This window comes from Adiantum capillus-veneris, chromosome 13 (genome assembly GCF_014529385.1).
Source record: "Adiantum capillus-veneris isolate H3 chromosome 13, ASM1452938v2, whole genome shotgun sequence".
Lineage (NCBI taxonomy): Eukaryota > Viridiplantae > Streptophyta > Polypodiopsida > Polypodiales > Pteridaceae > Adiantum > Adiantum capillus-veneris.
Window position 1 is genome coordinate 142461464 of NC_140943.1, and position 12810 is coordinate 142474273.

The following is a 12810-nucleotide window of genomic DNA, read 5'->3' on the forward strand; positions in this document are numbered from 1 at the left end:
CTTTTACTCACGAATGATCATAATTATGGTTAGATCTTTATGATCAATGGAGTATTAAGAAGATGTATGCCAACGCAAAGAAGGATGTTGATTATTCCTGAAGCTCACACTGAGAGCTCAAGAGGGCACTTTTCTATTGAAATCACTTACAAGAAAATCCTTCAAGCTGGTTTACGATGGCAGAGTATGATATTAGATGTTAAAATTTTTGCAAAACATGTGATATTTTCCAGAGAATGGGAAGACCTATGGCAGTGCACGTGACACCTTTGACCACCATTCTACACTTGGGAATATTTATGAAGTGAGGTTTGGCTTTCATGGGCCTTTCAAGAAAGTCACACCCAGAAAGAATAAGTATATAGTCATAGCAACATGACATGTTAGCAAATGGGTGGAAGCTAAGGCACTTCCTAACAATATAGTAAGTCAATAGCTTGGTTCCTATATGAGCATATAATATGATGATATGGATGCCCCTTGGAGATAGTTTCAGATCATGGAACTCATTTCATAAAATGATACTACCCAAATATTGACTACAATATTCTCTGTCAGGCATCAAAAATCCATATCGTATTATCCTAGATGCAATGGACACACTTAAAGTGATAACAAGACCATCAACATTATTTTGACAAAGATTGTTTAGAAGGAACCCCATAGCTGAGATGAGAAGCTTCAGATAGCTTTATGGGCATATCGAACAGCATATAAGATTTCCAGTGATATGACCCCTTTTAGAATGTTTTATGAAACGGAGATTGTCGTACCAACGGAGTTTGATGTTCCTAGTCTCAAACTTGCAATAAAACATGATATGGATTATAATTTCCATTGGATGAATTGTTGAAGCTAGTTGAAATCAAGCAAAGAGTGATGTTGAAACATGAGGTAGTCTAGTAAAGAAGGAAATACTGGCATGATAGCAAGCTGAAGGTGAGGGAGCTTCGGAAAGGAGATCTAGTATTAATATATCAGTCTAAGTTAGGAACCTAAAAATCACATGGTCATGAACCTTATGAAGTGGATTGGGTGTTCTCTAATGGACCAATTAGACTGAAGAATTTATCTGGAATAATCCTAGTTGGTGTGTATAATTGGCCCAAGATAAAGCTTTACTATTCAGCACCAAAAGTACTCCTACCACAACCAAGTCGATATGTCAAATTCAGAAAGGTCATGAATATATTCTTGATAGCATCTTATCTGAAGAACCATAACAAGGATTTTTAGAGTAGTGTTATTCTAAAATTCATCAGGCATGGGACTCAGAGAGATCATTTGGAGAGTGGACCAATATCTGAAGTAACCAGAGCTACAGATTTTGAAGTGCCTAACGGTAACTAGCAGACAATTAAAGACCAAATATTTTTGAAAAATTAGGAATGGTAAAAATTACACGACCTAACAAATGGTTACGTGACACATCAATAACGGGTGTTATTTCTCGAGGCGTCAAAGGAATGGGTCATTCATGGCCCGAATTAGAGTTACCATGCAACAAGTGTGCAACCCTAACACCATTTCATTGTTCCTCCTGCGCACACACACCTTCTACACAAGAGCCTTCGCATGCAACCACTTCGCAAGTCAGCAACCCTATCCACACTTGGTTTCCATCACCAAGTTCCTCAAGGGAGTTCTCTTTCTCAACCCAAGGCACTTCTCAGACTTCAAATGTGGGGAAAAGAGATCCCAAGAATGCCACGGTGATGCAAGCAAAGTCAGCAGCACAACAGTTAGAAATGCAGACATACTCCAACCTACTACAGAAGTAGAACATCAACCGCCATTTCCTATCAGGCCATAGGAAAGTATGCATTCAAGGATGAAGAGAAACAGTTATCGAACAATTGGAGCATGCCACTCTTGCTAGAAGTAGCACGAATCCCCATTGATATGTATGTAATTGAGCAAGTGATAAAGACCTTCAACTTTAATACTACTACAATGACTATCAATGAAAGGCAAGTTTAGTTGATTGCTACAGTCATTTTGCACATCTTCAGACTACCATATGATCAAAAGCTTTTTGAATGAAAAACCATAGGCAAGGAAAAAAAACAAAATAGGTGGCCACGGGATTCTAACTTTAGCTTTAGAGCAAAAACGAGCATACAAATTTGACATTGAATCCATCATACTAAACAATGACCCTATATATGTTTCTGAGAAGTTGTTCAGTAGGCTCCTATCCAGAGCTTTGGACAATCAGTGCTCAATTAATGTGATCTCAATATTGCATAATTGTGTTGTTTCCTAGACTACCAAAGTAAAGAACCAACATCTTTTTAAGGCATGGTCAATATGGCAATTTTTCTATTAGATGACTTGTCAGCCAGATAGTCCCAAACTTCTGGCTCTAAAACTAAAGAAACAAGAAGACCAAACGTTGGCCCTAATAGGACTAGAAGAGCAGTTTGAGTAGTCAATACCAGTGACCAAGAAACACAGTCAAGACAAGGACGAAGCAGAGGCATCTAAGAAACCTTCTAAGAAACAGAAATTAACCAAAAAATAATGTGACCAATTGAGTGCCAGGTACAAGAAAGTATCTATGGAGAAGAACCGATCGGATACTATACCAAAAATTGCCATCGATTTACAAAGATGCCCATCCTAGACAAGTGAGAAACCAAAAACATCTAGACATGCAACCACCAGCATAAGAAAAGCAAGTACGGTATCTACAATAGTGGTTCAACGCCTTCCAAACAGACTCAAGGCCTTGTAGAAGCAACAATTGGGTGGGGATTTGATCATTGATACCACAAGTCAAATGGTTGTGCTTCGTCAGCACTAAGAGGCTGGTGAAGCAATGGAAGGCTTTGAGCTACCATGAGCAACAAGTATGTCAATTGCCTCCTCATCCAAATGTGGTCCAAGTGCTCGTTTGAATACCTAAATATATGCTTGAACAGGCTGACACTGATGGGAATCCTCATACAAAAGTAAGCTTCAAACATGTCTCCGCAATACACTTGCAATCCTCAAGGCTTAAATCTACATAAAAATGTCTCAATATCCTTTGTTTCACAAAAAGCAATGCCTCGACCAAATTGCTTAACCCATTCGTGCAAATATTGTTACAAAAGCCCCAAATTTGACATTCCAAAAGAGGCCTCTAAATCAACCCAAAAATCAGCAATATGTCCCTCTTGATGTGCACTAATTTGTGTAACTAATGTCAATGGACTCAAACTTGAGGGCATTTTATATATATATATATATATATATATATATATATATATATATATATATATATATATATATATATATATATATATATATATATATATATATCCTACGCTTTTAAGGAAAACTAACAATGGCCCAAGGAAGATTACGCAATTAGAGCATGATAGGAACCCCTGTGTGCCCAAGCCTCTTTTTTTTTTCCGAAAAAGTAGTAAATTAGATTAAAAAGAGAAGAGAAATTGAAAGAGTTACAAATCCCAACAGTAGGAGTAGGGGTTGGGACCCAAGCCTTTTTAGTGAAGTTTTTGGCTCTTTATCTCAGTTCTCGAGTAATTTTACGGGTAAAAGCATAATGCAAAGAGTCTATAACTAAGAATTGTAATGCTCGTTTTTTTACAGGCATTCTACCCGTTTTTGGGTATTTTGTCCATGTCCACGATTATAAACGTGAGCTGCCCTTCAGAGAAGGACTAAACTTGCCCATCAATAAGCAACTCTGAAGTAGAGAAATTAGCATGCAATCTTTCTTGAAGGCATTGTTGGCGATTTGGTGAGGTCAGGCATTTGCGTTGAAAATTTAGGGGTAGTTGCCCATGTTTGAATGCTTTTTACACTTCAATCCTCCAAATTCTGTCACCTTGTAATTTCAAATTTAATTGTAACTATCCAAACATAACTGCAGGACCTAGGTTTTCATCAAGCACTGATTCTGATTCCAACCAACCCTAGTCTCCAAAATACCTTGATCAAGTCCAAGGTCTAGAGTTCAAGACTCTTTGAATGAGTCGAAGCTTGTGGCATAGGATTGTGCTTATTGCAGCATTAACAGCTTCTTGTCCCTTTTTCTCTTCCTAAGGAAAGCTTTTGAGTACACCTTCAATGGCAAGTTCTCATCAGGAACTCAGCTTGCATGTAACAAACAAAAAAATGCAATCTTCATTACTCGCAGCCAACATACCCACATACGTAGTGTCATCACCTGGCAGCAGCCAAGAGTACTCTCACAGCAGAACAGTTGCTTTGAGCCATCTTGAATACTGCTCTACCTTTTCTACGAGCTCCATAGACACAATACCAGCAAAATTATGAGATTCACTCCTTAGTTATCACGTATATTCACTCCTTTGAGCATTCGCAATGCCAATCCGAAATATCCAGTACAACAAACTCCTACATCAAATAGAGAGCCTGCAAATTACCACATGTGATAACGGCATATTTTCTGCTGTTAATATAAGCAACAAAATGCAGTTGATTGGAACGTGCTACTGTCCACCATGAGATTCAACCAATCATTGTCTGTATAAACTCTATTGGATGATTGTTGCATCGATGTACAAAAGGGTCCATTTTGCTTTCGCAATTGAACCTTTAGAAAATTTTCTGTTCGCATGATACCATGCCCTTTGGTAAAGGAGAGCACATAACCAAACACATCAAACGCACTGCAGGGGCAACCAGTCAAGGAAAATTTATGAACAATTTTGACTCCACTTAGTGATGCGCCCGTGTTGCACGTACGGCACACATAAAGGTCATGTCTCACTAAACTTTGCAAACAAATTCGCCACTGCCTTCCACCTCAGGGTTGGTTTCAAGTTCAGCTTCAATCTCATCAGCAACCCCAAGTGCATTGAGATCCTTGGCTCCTGGAAGCTTTGCCTCATTCAGAATCCTCATAATATCCTCCACACTCTGCAACCTCTCGTTTGGATCGTCATGAGTATAACCCGGTCCAGAACCTTCAAGCAGGTCTTTTGGCAGGTCTTTGCAAAACCATAGATGGTTTTTTATCTCTGCAATTGTAATGCGCTGTTCTCCAAAGAACACGAATGACAAGATGTAAGACCGCCCTCCAGCACAACCAATAATCATTTATCGCAACAAAGCATACCTTTGCTGAGTCAGTTACAAAAATGGAAGAAAGAAGATCCCTGCACTCATCTGATATATGCACATAATCAGGAATTGAGTATTCCACGCTCAAAATTCGCTGCATGAAAAGTCCTTTCCATCAGACCATGCAAATTTTACACATGATCAAGCGACAAATATTGACTTGATAGAATGAATACATTAATCGTATTCTTGAAATTTTTGGGGTCATCCGGATCTTCAAATGGATAGGCACCGACCAACATAACGTATAACGTAACACCACAAGACCAAACATCTGCAATCTGTAACATTTATATGATAACATCCTCATTGGCTCTAGAAAGAGTAGAAGTGAAGTGATTGCTATCATACATTTGTTCGGAATACCTTGCCATCGTACTCCTTCCTTGACAAGACTTCTGGAGCAATGTAGGCAGGTGTCCCCACGGTAGACTTCGGTTGAGAGTGCAGCAACAAAGACTACAGAAGCACCGGTTCTTTCTTTGGTACAATTACACACCTGATTTTAATATTCATAGGAGATTTAGGTGTCACCTTGGAATAGCCGAAGTCACAAATCTTAAGCCGAGGAGTGGGACTGGTTCCGTCTAGCAAAGTGTTTTCCAGCTTGAGATCCCGGTGGCAAATGTGCTGGAAAATCAAGAGAGTAAAATCCCAGAAGCAGAGTCAGATAAAGAGCTTTTCTAAGTTTCATCTAAAATGAGTACATTGAGTTCAACAAACACATCAAATAAAACTAACCATATCATGGCAGTAGCTAACTCCAGAGATCAGTTGCTGGAAGAAGTATCTTGCCTGGACACTTTGCACTCAAAGACTAAGCAAAACAAGAACACATTTGAAACAAAATTGATGTCTCATTAGAAAACCAAATGACTTGATAAAAACCTCAGTTTCACTGAAGCGTCCTGCTGTGCAAATACGTTCAAAAAGTTCTCCCCCTGCAGCATATTCCATCAAAATTGCCAGCTTGTGAGGAGTAAGACAAACCTGCATATTAGATCAAAATTATCTGAGTGACTCTAAGAAAATATAGAAGCAAATAACCCAAGTAGAAAACAAAGTTTGTCAAGACGTTGGATAGATTCTGTTAGTTGTGTGCCAAAATTTCTCACGAAAATGTTGCATAGCATGGCATATACATGTCAAACGAGTAACAGAAAAATCCTTGCAATATTAAAATTTGTCTTCTTGGCATTGGCCTGTGTAATCTACTTCCTTGTTTACAGCCACATGCAAAATTCAATGTCTGTGCGGCATTTGTTAATTGTCAGCAATGCTGCCTAGATTAGACTGCTTGAGCATAATGAATGGCACAAGGAGGCACGATTTGTGAGTGTTGGTGAGTGTGTGTGTCCGTGCTCACCCACAACACAAGCACTGGCTGTTCCCACCCCATCTCTAGATAATCCAAGCATTCAATAGCACATAAAGTGGGGTTCTGTAAGATCAGCATAGTGAACTGAAACATTAACCGCAAGAGCAAATGCACGTGCATACTTATGCAGCAAGATCAAGGACGAATCCGATCTGAAAGACACCCTCAGAAAGAGAACACATCGACCTCAAATCCGTGAAGTCGGTACAATTAGATACAAACTACCTCTTTGAAGCGAACAATGTTGGGATGTCTTAAAGATCGGTGGTTAATGATCTCTCTTTGAACATTTTCATCAATCTGCAACAAATGAAAGATAGCAAATCGAGCGAGTTAGCTCCTGCAGCTTGTTCTGCGCGCGCGAGAGAGAGAGAGAGAGAGAGAGAGAGAGAGAGAGAGAGAGAGATCAACAAGCACACGACGCAAGTTCCAATTACAAAAGAGATGAGGCAAGCCTTGAGCTTGCGAGACAAGCAGCAGACGATGGAAATTGCAGACAACCGAAATGAGCATCATACCTTAGGACCACGATCCAGATATTTGACGGCAAAAAGCTCCTTGGTTTTCTTGTCGCGCAGCAGCTTCGCCACGCCGAAGTTGCCCTGCCCGATATCCCTCACAGTTTCGAAGCGCTCCATAGCCACGCAGGAGAGGCGTTGCTGCTTTCTTGTTGCGGTTTGGTGTGGCCTCGTAACGTTTGTCTGTGGCTGTGTTCGTGTGTGTGTGTGTGTGTGTGTGTAGGGGAAAGGAGAGGTGTGCGCGGTATGATGAGACTGCGCGGAAATTCAAAAAACATGGGTTGCAGCAAGAAAGAATTGTTACAACCAAACAATTCTCAAAACATTCTCAAAGAACTCACGAAAAGCATCTTAGCGTTAAACTTCACACATTATAGCGCATCTATAGTATTTATGTCTGAACCATTTTACGAAAATCGTTCAAAACGTAGGGAATCTGGAGGAGATCCCGTTTGGGGCAAAGGCTAGAAGTTCGCCGGCCAGGCAAGTGGCACGGCGGTGGAGTTCAGACAGGTGGCGCATTCCCCCCTTCTCAAATGGCGGTGGGCGGCTATACTTCACCGTCTCTTCTCTTCGCACATGCACTCAGAAGAGACCTCTCTCCCTCTCTCTCTCTCTCTCTCTCTCTGGGCCAAGCAGCAGGCGGTCACGCGAGCCCAGCATGGTGCCGTCCAAAGGCTTAGGAGCAGAGTAGGGACTTACACGAGGGATGACAATATGCCGACGTGGAGTGCTCTCTCTCTCTCTCTCTCTCTCTCTCTCTCTCTCTCTCTCTCTCTCTCTCTCTCTCTCTCTCTCTCTGCATAGGTAGGAGAACTCAGGATGTGCAGGGCATTGATTTCTTGTTGCATTGGTGAGGGTGCCTTCTGCAGCTTTGGAGAGGGGAGAGAGGTGTCACGAGGTGGCATGTGCATGGAAGGCAGATACTCGGGCGAGGGTGGAAGGGATGAGGCGGTACATAGGGGTAGGAGGGTGGGCGAGCATGTCGCAAAGACAGGGGAGGGGGGGGCTTACGTGGATCTCTTGGTTGGGCGGGGTAGAATATTCGCGAGTATCCGGATAAAGAAAGTGAGTTTATTTATTAGTATGTCAGTATGTAGTAGACCTTGAGATGCTCCCGCCCCACACTTCAACTCCATAAAGAAAAACCGGTGTCACCAATGCATCAAAAAGATACTTCTTGAGAACCCAACGCTTGATGTTTCCCGCACTACACATGTTCTACAATGCATAATATGCTCTCTTTCCCGCTTCCAAACGACGCATAGCACATTCATGCCACTTGTGATTGGACAGAACCTCAAGGCCAAGGTACTTAAAGCTCTCAACAACTTCAAGTGTCTCATTGTTGTACACAATGCATGACTTCTCCTTATGGTTGGTTTTCACAAGCATAACCTTTATTTTGGATTCATTCACAATCGGACCACTATGCAAGCAAAAGTTCTCAAGGATAACCATAAGCTTTTGTGCATCTTCTAAAGTGTTAGAAGCACTACATCATCCGCATACAACAAAAGCATGATTACAACATTGCAAATAGTGACCTCTTCAATGCCTTCTTCTTGCATAGAGTCAAGTACCATTTGTTCCAATTGATCGATGCATACACCAAAGAGAGTTGGTGACAACGGACATCCTTGTTTAACCCCAATAGTGCTTACAAAAAATTTTGAAATTTCTCTTCCCATGCGCAATTGACAAATCACCTTCTCATAGATTCGAGAAACCGCAAGCATAAACTCACTTGGTACTTGGAGTTCTTCCATCCTTCTCCACAAATTGTTATGTGGAATCATATCAAAGGTTTTCTTAAAGTCCACAAAACAACAATACAATCGCTTGCCTTTCAACCGACTTTCCTCCATGAGAACACGAAGAGTGACAAGATGATCAATGGTGCTATGGCATCGACAAAAACCCGCTTGTCCTTTTGCACGCTTGTCATTCTCTTTAGCCCAATCACTCAATTTCATCTCCATTATGCACCCAAACAACTTTGCCATAAGAGACCCAATCATTATAGTCCGATAGTTGTTTACATTCTTTACATCCCCTCCTTTATACAAAGGCTTAACCAAATTCGTACTCCAATCATAAGGCATACCATATTGAAGTGCAAGGTTGAACATATATATCACACATCCCCTCATTGGTAAAATCTCCCGTCCATTTAATTATCTCCGTCTTGATACCTTGAAGATCTCCCGCTTTGCGAGTGGCCAACTTTTCAAACCCACCGCATATATCTTCAATAGTAAAAAAAGAGGGCATACATGGGAGTGAACCATAAAATGGTATTTTTCAACATTTTCTTGCTCATATAATTGCATACAATGTGTGTACATATCCACAAGACTCAAGTTACCAAAATTCTCAACCCGCTTGCTCCTTAAGTTTCTCCAAAATCTTCCACATGCATGTGTCTTTTCTTGGACTTGAAAAAGTTGTTGCTTTACTTCCCATCTTCTCTCTTCTTTTGAATCAATGTCTTGTATGTATGTAAATGACTTTGATAGTTGTCTTTGTCCATAGTTGCATCAAGCTTTATCAAGGATTTTCGAGCATTTTGACATTCTTTATCAAACCACCTTTTGTGTGATCTATCTTTGTTGATACCATGGAGATGCTTTATGGCAAAGCATTCTTCGGCACAAGAACAAATAACTTTCTTGAAAGCTTCCCATTTAGTTTCCAACGGTGCGTCATATTGAAGCTTTGTCATCCATAACTTTTGCTCAACCATTTCGATGTACATTAGTGCTTGTTTGAAATCCATACATAGTGATAATTTCTCTTCTCTTTGGCTGAGATTATCATGCTTAGTTGCTTCTCCATGTGAAAAGGTCAATACATACGGTCCGATGGTCGGATTCCGAGGTCCATTGGCCAAACATAAAATTCTTTATGCAATACATGATGGCTGCGGAGAGTAGCATATAGTCAATCACATTGTCCCCATTATGTTTCCTACATGTAATCCATTGGTTCCACTCCACAAAGATACACCATTGGCAATGAGCATATCCGTGCTATTACACATGTCTAAAAGTAACTTTCCATAGTGATCCGGCTCTTTCTCATCCATTGAAGTACGATCATACAAGTGATCAACTTCCTCCAAATCCCTTGAAATGTATGGCATATCATATTTTTGAGTATCATGTTGCAATGTTTTTGTGCGAGCATTCATATCCCCAAATACAATAACATCACCTTCGCCTTTGAAATAAGCAATGTCCTCTTCTAAAATCAAAAAATGGATGATCTCTATCCATGCAAGTATAAAAGGGGGAATCATGATGAGGAATGTTAACAACCGGCTATAAAAATGGGTACTCTTTTTGGTGTCATAATTTTCAGCCATACATAACGTTTATACTTGTCATCTTTCACAAAATTGATACAAAATCTTCCAATCCTTTCTTAACCATACATGCTACCCCTCCTTGCCCTCTTTGTTACTTGAGATTCTTTGACCACATCAATGAATGTACGTTGTAATCCTCCAAGCCGTTAATCCTTTGTGTATCATGCTCCCAAGTTTCAATAAGAAGTACAACATCGGCTTTGCTTGTTAGTTCATCAATGCCAACCCCTGCATTCCATGGGTATCCATTATAATTCCAAAAGCATATTTTCGATTGTAATTCGGTCTCATAGGTCATGCATCCCTATTTTCTCGATGAAGTTGCCTCCTCCTTGGGCACATTTTCTTCATGAGAGATCTCCTTGTTTTTCTTATTTTTTTCCTCATATGCCTTGCGACGCATATTTTATTGCTTAATAGTGCAGTCTTCACATACAAAACATTTTGTATCCCTCAAATAGATCCAACTATTATCAAAGATATTCTTTCATTTGGTCTCATCCGGCATGGTGCATACAATTGGCCGTTCTCCCGAGCGAGGAGCTCAGCTCCTTACTTCCCTACTCTATGTGCTCCATAGACCATAACTTCGGACATGCCAAAGTGGGTTTTGAAGAAATCTTCAATAACAATGGCAAGAGAATGAGGTGTCTCTAACTTCTCTTCGGGATTTCCACGAATAACAATGTTCTTGGAACATCGCTCCGGTTCAACTCCTCCACATCCACATTCTCAACATTCTTTGTTTGAACCATAGCTTGCATGAGTGAGGAATTAAGAACCACATTGTTACCACATACATCAGCCCAAGACTTGTTTGTGCATACATTTTTCATGTCGCATACATCCCGGCTCATGGTGTCAAATTTCTCCTCTTCCAATACATGGTCATGCTCTGCTTTGCTCATGCGTTCCTTCAAAGCATTCAAGTCCACAAGAGAGCGTTTACATTCCTTGACTTCCTCTTCAAGTTGCATCAAACGTGTTGTTTGCATCTCAAGTGTCCTCTTGAGATTCTTATTCTCAATCACAATTATCCTTAGTGTGCCATTCTCCATTGCAAGTGCCCGTAAGTCTTCGCCTTGTTTGTTTACGATCTCTTGCAATGATACCAAAGTATGCCATAATCATGGTTTTTGATGTCGTTGGTTGGGTGGTTGTGTTGCTATCTCCACACTTAGGAGATTTTGGATCATTTTCCACAATGGTTGTGGACCTTGTTGAAGAAGAAGAACCCTTGTGAGTGTCGGAAGACATCGTATGTAAAATAAGAGATGAGAGTCAACTTTCTTGAACCTGTTCACTTCAGAAATGCTGCTATAGAAATGCCTTCCATAACTCTGGAAATTTATGTCTTTACATCAATGCGTAGAGGGCGTCGTTCTCTTCGATTGATCACCCAAATCAGAGTTTGGATGAAGAAGTTATGATCAAAAGAGTGAACTGTTGTCTACTAGGTCAAAAAACGGTTGTGTTTTTTGTTGAAGGTGTGTGTGTGTGTGTGTGTGTGTGTGTGAGAGAGTGAGAGAGAGAGAGAGAGAGAGAGAGAGAGAGAGAGAGAGAGAGAGAGAGAGAGATCACGTTATCCCCCTCAAAGGTCAAATATGGCCCGTGGGACTAAATGAAACATGTCGCATGCTCTATGTTGACATTGATGAGCTGATAAATGTCTCTCGATGCTTGATGATTGTAGATATGAGGGTGGAGACTAAGAGTCCATGAAATGGCCAACAGAGAGGTATACAAGAAGTGGTTCAGAGTGGGGAAGCAATCCTGAATGTGATCAAAATTTGGGCACTCAAGTAGGGTATGATATTGCTAAGACTCTCAAACTTGAGAGAGAGAGAGAGAGAGAGAGAGATGTAAAAATGGGGGACATGAATCTATACAATTGCAAGAAACCTAAGTTTAGTATATTTTGACCAACAAGTTTTCAAACTTACCTCTCAAAATTCAATAAATAGTCTTAAACTGAGGATCTATTAAGTTTTTAAAACTAAACCCTCAAAAGTTTAGTAAACAGTCAGGGAGAGTAAGCTTTTATATTTTCTTCTTCATTTTCTCTCCCCTTCCTACTGCATTACACTTAGCCGCTCTTGCTTACTTTGGTCGCCCAACTCTCTCTCTCTCTCTCTCTCTCTCTCTCTCTCTCTCTCTCTCTCTCTCTCTCTCTCAATGATATTGCAACCCATGAGCAATACTGCATCTAACGACTTGCAATGACGAGTTTATACCTCCCTCTCTTTCTCTCCTCTCTCTATTTATTCATGTTATATGCATCATGACTAGACAACGACAAATCTCTTTCTCTTTTCAGAGTCACCTAGATTGTCCCACTTTATCATAATTCGTTTATACTTATACATGTATCAACCTAAAATTATTATTCATGTGTGACTCATGTTCTAAGAGACCTCTAAGTTCTATGCATCTAATGACAAGTT

General features: G+C 40.4%; 1 protein-coding gene across 4 annotated transcripts; it reads right to left on the reverse strand.

Annotated features, from left to right (window-relative positions):
• Nucleotides 1-4292: 4292 nt before the first annotated feature.
• On the reverse strand, nucleotides 4293-7295 carry LOC147444993 (serine/threonine-protein kinase SAPK3-like). Of its 4 annotated transcripts, none has more exons than XM_086527483.1 (9): nucleotides 6997-7295; nucleotides 6704-6778; nucleotides 5989-6041; nucleotides 5842-5902; nucleotides 5635-5730; nucleotides 5467-5559; nucleotides 5277-5381; nucleotides 5096-5194; nucleotides 4293-5013 (listed from the first exon to the last, which is right to left on the reverse strand). In XM_086527483.1, exons 1-9 carry the CDS (start codon nucleotides 7114-7116, stop codon nucleotides 4747-4749), a joined length of 969 nt encoding a protein of 322 aa, XP_086383609.1. In that variant the 5' UTR covers nucleotides 7117-7295; the 3' UTR covers nucleotides 4293-4746. The 4 variants fall into 4 exon arrangements, with proteins under 4 accessions (XP_086383609.1, XP_086383608.1, XP_086383611.1 ...); XM_086527482.1 differs by having other exon boundaries at nucleotides 5842-5895; nucleotides 5989-6090; nucleotides 6997-7290; XM_086527485.1 differs by lacking the exon at nucleotides 5277-5381 and having other exon boundaries at nucleotides 5842-5895; nucleotides 5989-6090; nucleotides 6997-7292.
• Nucleotides 7296-12810: the final 5515 nt, after the last annotated feature.

Bases quoted from the DNA above. Each gene is read 5' to 3' on its own strand.
- LOC147444993 (XM_086527482.1), bottom strand. From the start codon at position 7,116: ATGGAGCGCTTCGAAACTGTGAGGGATATCGGGCAGGGCAACTTCGGC. The intron at 6,779-6,996 runs GTATGATGCTCA...CATTTGTTGCAG, and splicing joins ATCTGGATCGTGGTCCTAAG to ATTGATGAAAATGTTCAAAG. The intron at 6,091-6,703 runs GTAGTTTGTATC...TCTAATATGCAG, and splicing joins ACATTGTTCGCTTCAAAGAG to GTTTGTCTTACTCCTCACAA.